The following is a 13,155-nucleotide window of genomic DNA, read 5'->3' as shown; positions in this document are numbered from 1 at the left end:
TAATCTACTGAAGTGTGTAATTAAAACATGCATTAAATTCTACAGCTATGTAAGACGTTCCAAATAAAGCCATTTGAAGACTTGGTTGTTAAAGACCGCGTGTAAAGTTGTGATGCGGACGTATAGATCAGGGGGTCTCTGGTCTGACCCCGCATCTGTGCTGGGTTGGGTTATAGTCGACCTTGGCTATGGTGCCAGTAAGAAGCAACAGTCTGTGGTCTAGGGAGGCCAAGTTCTGATCGCTATCCAATGACGCGTGCTCGAAGCTGCATTTGTCTGGACGTCAGATGGGGGCAGAGTCAGCTTGTTAGTCAAATCCACGTAGGAAAGCAAGTTGTGAGGAGGACATCGGGAATCTGCAAAGGGACTTGGGTTAAGTGAATGGGCAACAAATTTGACAGATGGAGTATAATGTGGGAAAATGTGAACCTGTCCATTTTGACAGGAAGAATAGAAAAGCAACGCATTATTCAAATCGAGATTACAGAACTGAGGTACAGAGGATCAGGGTGCCCCAGATCAGGAAAAGTCCGTATGCAGGTGCAGCAAATAGTTAGGAAGGCAAATGGATTTTGTCCTTCATTGCAAGGGGAATAGAATATAAAAGTAGGGATGTTTTGCTACAGTTGTATAGAGTATTGGTGAGGCCACATCTGGAGTACTGTGTACAGTTTTGGTCTCCTTATTGAAGAAAGGATATAAATGCATTAGAAGCAGTTCAGAGAAGCTTCACGCGACTGATACCTGCAATTGGGGGGTCATTTTATGAGAAAAGGTTGGACAGGCTGAGCCTGTATCCATTGGAGTTTAGAAACAAAAGAGGTGATCTTATTAAAACATACAAGATCCTATGGGGACTTGACAGGGGGGATGCTGAAAGGTTTTTTCCCCCTGTGGGAGAGACCCAGACAAGGGGGGACAGTTTAAAAAAAATAAGGGGTCCTCCATTTAAGATGGAGGTGAGAAGATTTTTTTTTTCTGAAAGGTCTTTGGAACTCTCTTCCCCAGAGAGAGGTCAAGACAGGATCATCGAATATCTTTACGACAGAGGTAGATACATTCTTGGTTAACAAAGGAATCCAAGGTTATCAGGGGTAGGCAAGACAGTGGAGTAGAGGACACAATCAGAACCTCTGTGAACTTATTGAATGGCGGCGCAGGCTCGAGGGGCCGAGTGGACTCCTCCCGCTAATTTGTATCTTCGTACGTAAATCCTCTACCACGTCATCAAGGCCCATAGACATTGGCCACTTAGCTGGGCACCACTGCATGTAGGACTGCATCTGGGAGTAGATGCAGGACCCTGCTGGAGAGAAATAGAAAAGGTTAAAATTGACAGCAAAGGAACACTTTCCATTATTCCATTAGGAATGCAACACTCGAAGGCGGCAGTGGTTAGCGCTGCTGCCTCATGGCGCCGAGGACCCGGGATCGATCCCGGGTCACTGTCCGTGGGGAGTTTGCACATTCCCCCCCATGTCGGCGTGGGTCTCACCCCCACAACCCAAAGATGTGCAAGGTAGGTGAATTGGCCACGCCAAATTGCCCCTTAATAAGTGGAAAAACAAGAATTGGCATTTTATATATTCGGGGGGGGGGGGAGGAATGCAACATTCTTATTTCACGGGTGGAAGTGAAAGGTGCCAAAAACACTCTGGTCTCGCGAGCCCCAGTAAATAACCATTTGTTTGTTTTATTTTTTGGCACAGACGTCTAACACTTTTGCCGTGTGCACAAAGCATCGTGGGATACTCCTGCAAGCAAGCAATGACAAAGAGATGTATGACTGGTTGTATGCTTTCAACCCACTGCTGGCTGGCTCAATCAGGTACATTTGTCACTTACCTTTCAGTAAGACCTCCTCTCAACCCTGTTCCTGCACTAAATATCCTGGAGCACCTTCATGGAGATGCAGAAGACATCACTAGAAGCACACCCGAATGAACACATTTTCATTTTAATTCAGAAAGATGCAATTTAGTCAGTCAGCGCCTTCTAAAAGTCAAATTGCTACAAGAGCTGTAATTGACTTAATCCTTCCTTTCTTTCGTTGTCTGTTATTGGTAATCTTGTTGAGCAGGGTCAGTGACCATGCTAGTGCTGCAAGAGATCTTTTGCATTCATGGGGGGGGGTGGCGCTAGCGAGGCCAGCGTTTGTTGCCGTTGAGGTGATGGTCAGCCAGTGTCCTGTGTGTGTGCTGTGCTGAGAGGAGGGAGAAAGTTCCAGGATTTTAACCGAGTGACGATGAAGGGACAGTGAAAGTCGGGATGACGTGTGACTGATTGAATAAGGATTGTTAAAATGGCGATCCCTGGGTTTATTATTTATAACTGATGTTTGATCCCCTCGCTCACTATGTTTCCTCTATTTTCTATTGGTTGATTGAGGAATGGGAAGGATAAGGATGTTGGGGAATGTTTTATGGGACAATAATAGAGCAGCATGGTGGTTAGCACAATTGCTTCACAGCTCCAGGGTCCCAGGTTTGATTCCCGGCTTGGGTCACTGTCTGTGCGGAGTCTGCACGTTCTCCCCGTGTGTGCGTGTGGGTTTCCTCCGGGTGCTCCGGTTTCCTCCCACAGTCCAAAGATGTGCAGGTTAGGTGGATTGGCCACGATAAATTGCCCTTAGTGTCCAAAATTGCCCTTAATGTTGAGTGGGGTTACTGGGTTATGGGGATAGGGTGGAGGTGTGGGCTTGGGTAGGGTGCTCTTTCAAAGAGCCGGTGCAGACTCGATGGGCCGAATGGCCTCCTTCTGCATTGTAAATTCTATGAAAATAATCGTGCTATTTCAGGACAGCACGGTGGTGCAGAGGGTTCGCACTGCTGCCTCACGGCGCCGAGGTCCCAGGTTCGATCCTGGCTCTGGGTCACTGTTCGTGTGGAGTTTGCACATTCTCCCCGTGTTTGCATGGGTTTCGCCCTCACAACCCAAAGATGTGCAGGGTAGGTGGATTGGCCACACTAAATTGCCCCTTAATTGTAAAAAATAAATTGGATACACTAAATTTATATTTTTTTTAAAAGTAGTTCTATTTCGCTCTGTCTTTACTGTATATTTCAGTATCTTTTCTATTTAGATCTATTCGTGACCATATTTTGGAATTCATTTTAAAATATGCAGGCGTAATTATCAATTTGTTCGGTCTTTCACTTCGGTATCGCTTGATTGTGCACTGGCTACTTCTGCACTTAATCAGAATTTAGAAATAGTTAGAAAGTGCCAGTCCATAAATAAATGGTTATTTATAAGGCCTCATTGCACCATACCCTTTAATGCCCAGCATTCATTTAAAAAATGTAATTGCCAAAATAGCACTGATATTATAGATGATATTGTCTTCGGAGTGTTACTGTACAAAATGGAATTAACAGGTCGTGTGTTCGAATCACTTAAGTGTCCTTGGTTTGTGAAAGTGTCTCCTTCAAGGCAGCAAAAAAGAATGCAAAGGATGGCTGTAGCTCACTTTGTCTTTGTCAGTTGTAATTTTTCCACTGAGGCTGTACACTTTGTATTCACAAAAACTGAATCTCAAGCCATCAAATCCAACTGGGCTCGCATGTGCTTAATTCATTGAGTCAGTGCATTGTCCTTTCAGCATTGCAGTTCGATGACCCCCGTACCAAAGTGATGAGCCCTAAAAGGTCAAACTGAAATGTATGGAACGAAAACAGAAAATGCTGGATAATCCCAGCAGGTCTGACCGCATCTGTGGAGAGAGGAGGGAGTTAAGGTTTCGAGTCTGGATGACTCTTTGCTTTTATCTGAAATGTGTGGAATAGGTTAAGGTTCTGGTGGGTGTGGGTCCACTGAGCAGTTTGCAGCAAACTGAGATTGAAATAGCAAAGTTGAGGGCAGCACGGTGGTAGCACTGCAGTCTCACGGCGCTGAGGTCCCAGGTTCGATCCCGGCTCTGGGTCACTGTCCGAGCGGAATTTGTACATTCTCCCCGTGTTTGCGTGGGTTTCGCCCCCTCAACTCAAAGATGTGCAGGGTAGGTGGATTGGCCACGCTAAATTGCCCCTTAATTGGAAAAATGAATTGGGTACTCTAAATTTATAAAAAAGAAAAAGAAAATATCACAAGAAGTGCAAACTTGAATTGGTCTACTTTTGGATTACGGATTATAATAATTACATTGTAGTATTTTGAGCTGTGCCAAATATTTTTTCAATAATTAAATACCTTCAGATTTCTCGGACCTGAACTCTGGTGTTCCCTCCCTAAGCCTGTCCAGCTCTCTCCTCACTTTCCACCTTCCTCTAAGAGCCTCCTTAATACCTACTCTTTGATGAAGCTTTTAGTGTAAATTGATAAATCTTTATTTACATTACCCTGAATGATTTTATTCACATTTAATTATAAAGTTATGTGGCTCAGTGTTTAGTTTTGTTTGGTAATGCTGCTGTGAAGCACCTTGGGGTATTTTAATGCTGCGTGGCAGTTTTGCAATTATCGTATCGATTGGTGACTTCACGTATTCATGTTTTTCAGTTATGAATTCTGTTTTTGCCTTTCTAGGTCAAAACTCGCCAGGAGACGGTCAGGGCAACAAACGATATAAAAGAAAACATTTCACCGAAAGCAAGAAATGAAGTAGTAATTCTGACTTGCCTTTCGAATGGGCGAGTGTTGCTCTTAACCTTTTGTGATTCTTGATGGTTTCTCATGTACACGTGGCTTAACTCCCTATCTGAGCGCCGTTTCTTTTCCTAGTTACCAAAATACTGCTGTTTTTTTTCTTTTCTTTTACATCCATTCCAGGTCTCGTAGTAGCATGTTGTAAAATAGTCGAGTGTGTGCACGATTCTCAGCACCTTTTTTTTTTTCCATTGTCGCTTCCTTCGCGTGTCTGTAGAATGTCCTTGTCCGTGCTTCCTGTCAAACTGTAGCTTTTTATTTGCAGGGTAACTGCAGTTGGCCCTCGGTGGTTGGTTGGGGGGGGGGGGGGGGGGGCTCATAGCCGTAAGATGAGGCGGGAATGAGAAATTCAGGCTGCTTTCTTCTGGTGGGGGATGGCTTAAGGAGAGTACATGCCTTCAGGAACAGATTGTATGTTCTGGAACATCTCGCACGGTAATCTCCAGTATTCTAGAATGGCACGGCTGACAGAAGATCTTGTGATCGCAGCAGCCACGAACTTTGCTGGATTGTTAAATGTGGAGTTGGAGTGAAGCTCATTCTGAGGAAATACGTGCCTTCCACGTATTCAGTTGGCAGGGAAACTAGTCGATCATGAAAGCAGTCCCACTTTGAATGGCGGGTTCGCGAGCAAATGGTGTAGCGGGACGACCCAAAGGGGAAAGCAACCTGGGTAGGACGCTGCTTTTCCAGGCACATGGTGCAGTGGTTGGGCTGGCCCCTATCCTAAATATCTACCTTCTGTTTGCATGCATATTCAGAGGCGCAAGTTTGTCCACATTCCATCATCTTATCTTCAGGTAAAAAGCAGTTGGTGCTGGACTTTCCCTTTCCAGGCTTGGCTCCTCACCTTCAGGTGAAGTGACCAGGATACTTGCATTATTTCAGTGATAAATACTTCCTTGCAATGTAATTACCATCAATCGGGAACAATGCCCAAGCATAGCTGACCCACGGTCAGGTAATTCCACATGGTTGCTGACCCAGATGGAGAGCTGAAAATACTCTGCAAATCCTGCACCGTGCTGGATTCCTGCCTCCAACCCAGATGCATTAGAAATAAAATTGCCTTGGAATCCACTATGTCGCGGCCCTTCTAGTTGCTGGCCTTTGTCTTTCAGATAACGTGCAGCTAAAGTTGCTATTTTAAAACCAAGGTGCGATTTAGAAAGTAACACACAAGAAAAGTAAAACCCGCCAGTCCAGTATTCACACCAGTGACTGTAGCAGTCAGCTTACTGCAGCAGTTAAAGTGCAGATATTGAGGCAACCCTCTGAACATCCCATCCTGAGGTCATCTTTAACGTGTTTCAGTCTCAACCGTTCAACTAGGAACAGGTTTTTGGAAGGGACTAGGATTTAATTGGCCGCCATTCCCTGAAGTTACACACGTGGAAAACGATTTTAAATTTTTGGCAATCCATTTTGTATCTTGACTGTCACTGATGCATCGCTAAAGGTGTGTGCTGAAATGTCCCTTGCCAAATGGTTTGTCCCTTCCAGCAAAGCAGGTATAACACAAGCTGGTCATAACCCTGTTTACATGTCAGTATTTTTCAGTAGTTTTGAGTTTATTGTCTTAAAAATGTCATCTTCTAGCCAAAATCAAATGCACCAATTTGTATAACTCCAGGACGATTGAGACAAATGATATTGAGGGTATTTAATCATTTAAGAAAATATTGACTAACTGCACGGTGATATATGGAGGCATATAGTGAAAAAAGAATGGTATGTGATCACAAGCAAACTGTTTACTTATAAAAAAAAAAAGTTAATACATTTAGGATATTATTGGCAATCATTTAGGGTTTTGCCAAACTTGAGCACAGAGGAAGCATTTCGCTAATTGTAGTTTTGTCCTTGATCTATTCCACCTGGTCCCTGAAGATAACACAGGCTTCCTTTGGAAACCTCCATTCATTGTAGAACTTTTCCCTCTAGTTGTTTTCACATACTGCTACACAAGAAACGTGTATTTCTAATGCATTATAGCAGCCAGTAAAGTGGTGTGTAATGGAAAATCATTTCCGCTAATAACGAACGTGAAGTGAAATTCGATGATGCTCACAGACCTTCTGTGATCACGAGCAGTAGAGATCAGGCCACGCTTACCAACCCAGCAGAGATAACTTGGCATCGCTGCAGATTTATTTTTACAGTATATATGCACTTTTTCTTGCCAATAACGGATGACCATGATATGCATAAGTAGAGCTTGATCAAGTGGGATCCTAGTGGAGTTATCTACTGGATATTCTGGCAGTTTATCCACTAAATAGTTACCAGGAGACTTTAAGCTGCTTGACGTGCTAACCAGCGCTGATTTGTGGAGTGGAGATGTGAGAGGCATTAATAGTCTTAACGCGACAGAGAACCATACTGATGCTTGAATTGTTTGCTATAGGAGTTAACCAGGATGAAAGCTGGTTCAGCAAATCAAAAGTGAGAATTTCAGTGATAATGTTTGATTAGTGTACTGTTTACAGTTTCATTTTATTGCAGAAGGAGCAGTGCTACGAAATGAGAGGGAAGAAATGTCTAATCTTTGCTCTGAACAACTCAAATAGACTAGAGTGCTAAAACTGGAATACCAATCATTCGCACCAATCCTATTCCTTAAAATCCCAACTTGATTTGCTCTGCCCTCAACTGATTTCTATTTTAAAGTTTAACCTGAACAAGTGTTTAGGAAATGTATGTGGAAACAAATTGTAGAGTTTAAGGTAAATACATGTTCATGTGCCTAGTTAGTGGCTATAACTTAACATTACATCTCACGCTATCATAATATGATAACATTGGATGCAACCTTGTATCTGCAAACCTAGGTAACCAAATAGCAAACAATATTTATCAAATGCATAGATCCGTTTAGATATAACTGTTGTGGATCAACATCTAATTTTATTCTTAAGTGCATTTTTTAAAAAAACGTTCACCAAGGAGACCCATTTAAAAAGAGTGGAGGACATGACTGAGGCTAGCAAACCCACAGATCGTAGTCTGTACTTGTGTGAAAGTACACGTACCAAAGACCAGTTAAACTATAGCTTTATAGTGTAAGAAGCCCAGTATATTAGACTACAGAGGTTATAGTTTGCATAATATAATCAACCACTTATAAATGACAGCAGATGAGTTAACTCTTGAGTTAATCCCTTATCAAGCTGCATGGCTTTTAATGTTGTTGGACTATGCAGATGTACCATTTTTACTTAAACACAACTCAGCTATATTTTGCCATTTGACTTGCATTCTATTCGACAAAGCTAGAGTATTGATAAAGTACCACTTTTGTTTTTGAACTTCTTGGATATAGAAGCTGAATCTAAACTAAAAACTGATGGCTATTCATAAGCCGGCAGGTGCACTCAAAATATCTGACGACAGATGGAGCCGCCGCTATTTATTATCTGCTATCCACTTGTAGTATGGCTGTGATCATGTTCACGTTTTGTCTCACAAAAATGTGAGGTTAAATATGTATGCCCGGTAGAACCATTACGATGTGTACCTGAAGTCAGCCAACTTGCAGAGCACACGGGGAAATGGGTCATGCCAGAGGCCAGACAACCTCCGGAGCATGGGCAGTTTGTATAGTTTTAGTGGGACTTAGCGAACCATACACTGGTCAGCTAATGCTTCGCTATCTGAAAAAAATAAGGCTCGGTCATTTTTATAGTACCAGACATTTGAAATCGTTGTAGTGTATTTAAGCTGAAATAAAGTTATCACGGTAGATGCAGATTCTTGGATTAAGTTTATAGCTAGATGATGGTATAATGAAGGATTCCGATGGGGAAAGCTTGAAGTCTTTGCTTCCCACATTAGATACCAAAAGATATTTGCACATCTTGCACTTTTAATATCTCGTTTCCAGCAATGTCACAATTTAAGCAGCACTGATTATTAAAAGATACATCTTTTAATGCCAGCCTAATAATAGACAAAACAAAACCCTGGATCTCTTCAAAGCATAATATACAGTTTAGTATGATGAGGGTGTAACTGAAGAATTGCTTTGTTTAAAATATAAATTGTTACCTGATAGGTTTTACTTGTCATTTTCTTTAACAAGGTAAATACTTGAGTCTAAAATGGTATGGGAAGTAAAATTCACACTTTGTTTAAATCTCGAAACCTTAAGCTGAAACTGACCTTGGTAAGAAATCACATGAAAACATAGCGTTAATCCTATCTGAGAGTCAGCCCTCTCTACAGTTGGGAGAAATAATGTTCGCATTTTTATAAGCAGATTTTTTTTTTTTCTCGTACCAGATCTCAAATAAATAAACCGAGACCCAAAGTTGTTAACCCCTCAGATTTGCCAAATTAAAGGACACAATGCAGCAGAAGTTGCTCCAAAAAAAAAAATTATTCGCCCTTCAGTGCTGATGAATCGTGCAAGAAAAGAAATCCAGGTGGATCTGTAAATATCTGTTCACCTGAGCATGTCGAATCCACAGAACTAATGCACTGGAAATTCTTTTACTTTAATACTGAGCGTCTTTTAAAATTAACATTGTAATACTTGTGTGTCACTATCTCTTTTTATTGACTCTTTCAAATTGTAAATGCAGTTTCTGCTGTTCACATGTTTTTTTTTTAAAAATATATTTATTCAAATTCTTCAACAAACCCCCCCCCCCCCCCCCCCCCACAAAAAGAAAGAAACAAGAACACAACAATCAGAAATTATACATTGGATTTCCCCCCCATGTACAATAACCCCCCATATAACATTTAGACACAAATAGGGGAAAAAAAACACCTTCACCCAAATGCCACCCCAAAAGAACCCCCCCCCCCCCCGGCCCTTGGGCTGCTGCTGACCTCCTCCTAACGCTCTGCGAGATAGTCTAGGAACGGTTGCCACCGCCTGGAGAACCCCTGCACAGACCCTCGCAAGGCAAACTTTATCCTCTCCAGCTTGATGAACCCTGCCATGTCATTGATCCCAGCTTCCACACTAGGGAGCTTTGCATCTTTCCATAGTAGCAAAATCCTCCGCCGGGCTACCAGGGACGCAAAGGCCAGAATACCGGCCTCTTTCGCCTCCTGCACTCCCGGCTCGGCCGATACCCCAAATAATGCCAATCCCCAGCTCGGCTTGACCCGGGCGTTCACCACCTTGGACATAGTCTTCGCAAAGCCCCTCCAAAACCCATCCAGCGCTGGGCTGCTGGTCACCTGTTAAGCATATAATCATGGATTTATCAGAGCAAAGGTTCCCCCCCCCCTCTCATTTCTAGCTTCTGTGTAATTTTTAGCGGGTGCACTGTTTATTTTGTATGAATTGTTTGCAGTGAATTGCACACCTTTTAAGAAGTAATTGTTTAGGAAGGGATTGAAATTTGCTGTGGGACATTGTACATTTTCTCAGCATAAGAGCCCTTTCGCCAGTACTGCACATTGGGATATGAAACTACAACCACTTGTTTTGAGAGAGACCGGATACGTTTTGTGAAGAAGGTAAAGGTGCAGAGTAGGGTTACAGTATTCTAACAGTTGGGTTTTCTGTTTTCTGGATCATCCAGACTGCAAGTACTCTGGTGCTGTGCTATAGTAACTTAACATGATTTTTTATTTTTTTATTTTAGAGCATTTGTGCATATAAATTTGAAAGTGGTAAATCTGACGATCAAACCCACTCTTAATATTTCAGCTGCGCCGAAGCTTCCCGTACGTTTATGGGAATCACTGCTGAGATTGGATTATTTTGTAGATTTGATTGCGCGAGGAACTTATACATAAATTGACGAGTTATACGGTCTCCCTCAAAAGAAAAGATTAGTGGGTATTTGCCATTTAAGGGAGAGATACTGGAGCTGCTTTCCGTAGGTTTACTGAATGTGCTGGTAATCAGGAATTTACCTGCGTGTTTTTCTAATTTTAATTTGGTCTGTTGTGGCTGGTTAACCACAATCCATTGTAGTTTAAGAGTAGTTTTAGTTGGGATTGATTTAATGTGCTTCCTATCAACACCAGTCCCTTCAGAGGAGTGCATCAACATTGTACATTATTTATTTCGTCAGGGTGGCTACACATTCATAATTTTTATTTTGTAAATATGTGTTGAACCAAGCTTGAGGTATAAAGACTTAAAAAATGTAAATATTTCATTTATTTGTACTAATTATAATCCATTTGCTGTATAGCATAGACGTGTAATGCAGATATCTAATTCTGTGTATGTTAACCTGCACCACTGAACTGTTTAGTGAATGAGGTAACAATAAAGGTACAACCGGAGCATAAGCAAAATAAACTGGTCTTGTTTTTATTTCTACTTCTTATAACACTAAAAACAAATAACTGATTGAAGTATATTTCACAACCAACTGATTACTTTTAAAGTGTAGATATTGTTCTTTGGGCAAATCCGGAGCTGGAAGAGTACACAGCGAAGTCCTACACGCAACAACAACATTAATAACATGTTCATGGGTATTTAATGGTTGAGGAGCTAATATTTTCCAGGACAGTCTGAGAACTCCCTGGTCTTCAAAAAGTAGGCTGTGGCGTTTTCTACATCAAGCAGACGTGCTTCAATTCAACGCCTCGTTCGAAAGATGGCACTTTGGACAATGTAGCCCTTCCACTGTTGCACTGATGTTGTCAGTTTAGCTGATGTGCTCGAGTGCTACTTCAAAAATGGATTTTTGTTTAATGGCAGGTTAATTACAATGTCGCATTAAACTAGATATTGTTACAGAATGTTTCAATTTTTTTAAAATAAATTTAGAGTACCCAATTCATTTTTCCCAATTAAGGGGCAATTTAGCGTGTTCAATCCACCTACCCTGCACATCTTTGGGTTGTGGGGGCAAAACCCACGCAAACACGGGGAGAATGTGCAAACTCCACACGGACAGTGACCCAGAGCTGGGATCAAACCTGGGACCTCGGCGCCGTGAGACTGCAGTGCTACTCACTGCGCCACCGTGCTGCCCACAGAATGTTTTACAATAATTAGATTCAAGACTTTCATAAATTAATAGTGTGCCATACATCCTTGTCTATTACAAAATGATCTAATACAATAAACTGGCTTAATGCTGTTTGTATCATTTTGTTTGCGTATTGCTTTTACATTTAATTAGTAGATTGTGGGTCTAGCTCTCCTTTAAAACTAAAACACACGGTGGCGCAGTGGTTAGCACTGCTGCCTCATGGCGCTGAGGGCCCAGGTTTGATCCCAGCTCCGGGTCACTGTGTGGAGTTTGCACATTCTCCCCAGGTCTGAATGGGTTTCACCCCCACAACCCAAAAATGTGCAGGGTAGGTGGACTGGCCACCCTAAATTGCCCCTTAATTGGAGATTGGAAAATAATTGGGTACTTAAATTTATTTATTTTTTAAAACTAAAACACACCAACGTGGAGCTCGCTCCAGTGTAATACTGAGAGCAGACAGAATTGTTAGAACTTCTATCCTTTGGATAAGATCCAGTTGTATTTTTTTAAAGAATAAAAAGTTCTCTTGGTGTTTTGGCCAAGATTCCTTCAGTCAGCACCACTGAAAATAAACCGATTAACTGGACTAAATTAAAAACAGAAAATGCTGGATATATTCTGCAGGTCAGGCAGTGTCTGTGGCGAGAGAAGCAGCATTAACATTTTTTGGTTAATAGCCTTTCCCATTAACTGGGCATTGGTTTTGGTAGAATACTGCTGCTTGATCTTCCTCAGAACATCTGGCTCCTAAATGTTTAATGGTTTTGATGTGAAATATTATGGATTAAAACTGGGACTGAAGGAAAATACGATGGAAGGCATTCCCCTGCACACACAGAAGGTAGCATTAAATATCAATGAACTGTACAAATTTGCACCCAAGCTGGAGATACAAAGTGTTCTGATTTCCACATTCTTTTATTTAATGTACTCCTCCCCATATTTCAATTCACAGGTTTACGTGGGCTTCAGCTTACAAAAATAATGTGGAGGACAAACATTGCAATGAATCTGCACAAAAAAGAAACAACTTGCATTGATTTTGCGCCACTCAAGAAGTCTCAAATTGCTTGACAGTTGATGAATTACATTTCTATGAGGAGGGGGCGGGGGAGTGGGTCTAGGTAAAGGTGCTCTTTCGGAGTGTCAGTACAGACTCGGATGGCCACCTCCTGCACTGTTGTTCTATGAAAATAACTCTCATTTGATCTCACAATCCAGTGCACTGCGAAGTAACTTTATTTATTTCATGGTAAGTGGGCGGTGTGGGCTGGGCCAGCATTTATTGCCCGTCCCTAATTGCACTTGGAGTGCATTGCTGTGAATCTGGAGTCGCGTGTAGGGCAGACCAGGTAAGGACGGCAGATTTCCTTCCCGAAAGGACATTAGTGAACCAGTTGATTTTTTAAAAACAATTAACAATGGTTTCATAATCATCATTAGGCTTCTTAATCCAGATTTTTATTCAAACTTCATCGCCTGCCATGTTGGGATTCAAACCTGGATACTCCAGAGCATTTTAGTGAAAATACCACTACATCATTGCCTCCCC

The 13,155-nt window shown here is 41.9% G+C and overlaps 1 protein-coding gene across 13 annotated transcripts in view; it reads left to right on the top strand.

The window, feature by feature from the left end:
• kif1b (kinesin family member 1B) overlaps nucleotides 1-10,915 on the top strand; it is a 231,679-nt gene extending 220,764 nt beyond the window's left edge. For all 13 annotated transcript variants that reach the window (XM_072477876.1, XM_072477878.1, XM_072477875.1 and 10 more), the window contains 2 exons: nucleotides 1,710-1,828; nucleotides 4,525-10,915. In XM_072477876.1, coding sequence (XP_072333977.1) covers nucleotides 1,710-1,828; nucleotides 4,525-4,567 — 162 coding nt within the window. In that variant the 3' untranslated portion in view covers nucleotides 4,568-10,915. The remainder of the gene's footprint in view (nucleotides 1-1,709; nucleotides 1,829-4,524) is intronic.
• The last annotated feature ends 2,240 nt before the right edge of the window (nucleotides 10,916-13,155 follow it).

This window comes from Scyliorhinus torazame, chromosome 16, assembly GCF_047496885.1.
Source record: "Scyliorhinus torazame isolate Kashiwa2021f chromosome 16, sScyTor2.1, whole genome shotgun sequence".
NCBI lineage: Eukaryota > Metazoa > Chordata > Chondrichthyes > Carcharhiniformes > Scyliorhinidae > Scyliorhinus > Scyliorhinus torazame.
The sequence above is the reverse complement of the archived record's forward strand: the minus strand, read 5'-3'. Positions and strand labels throughout refer to the sequence as shown.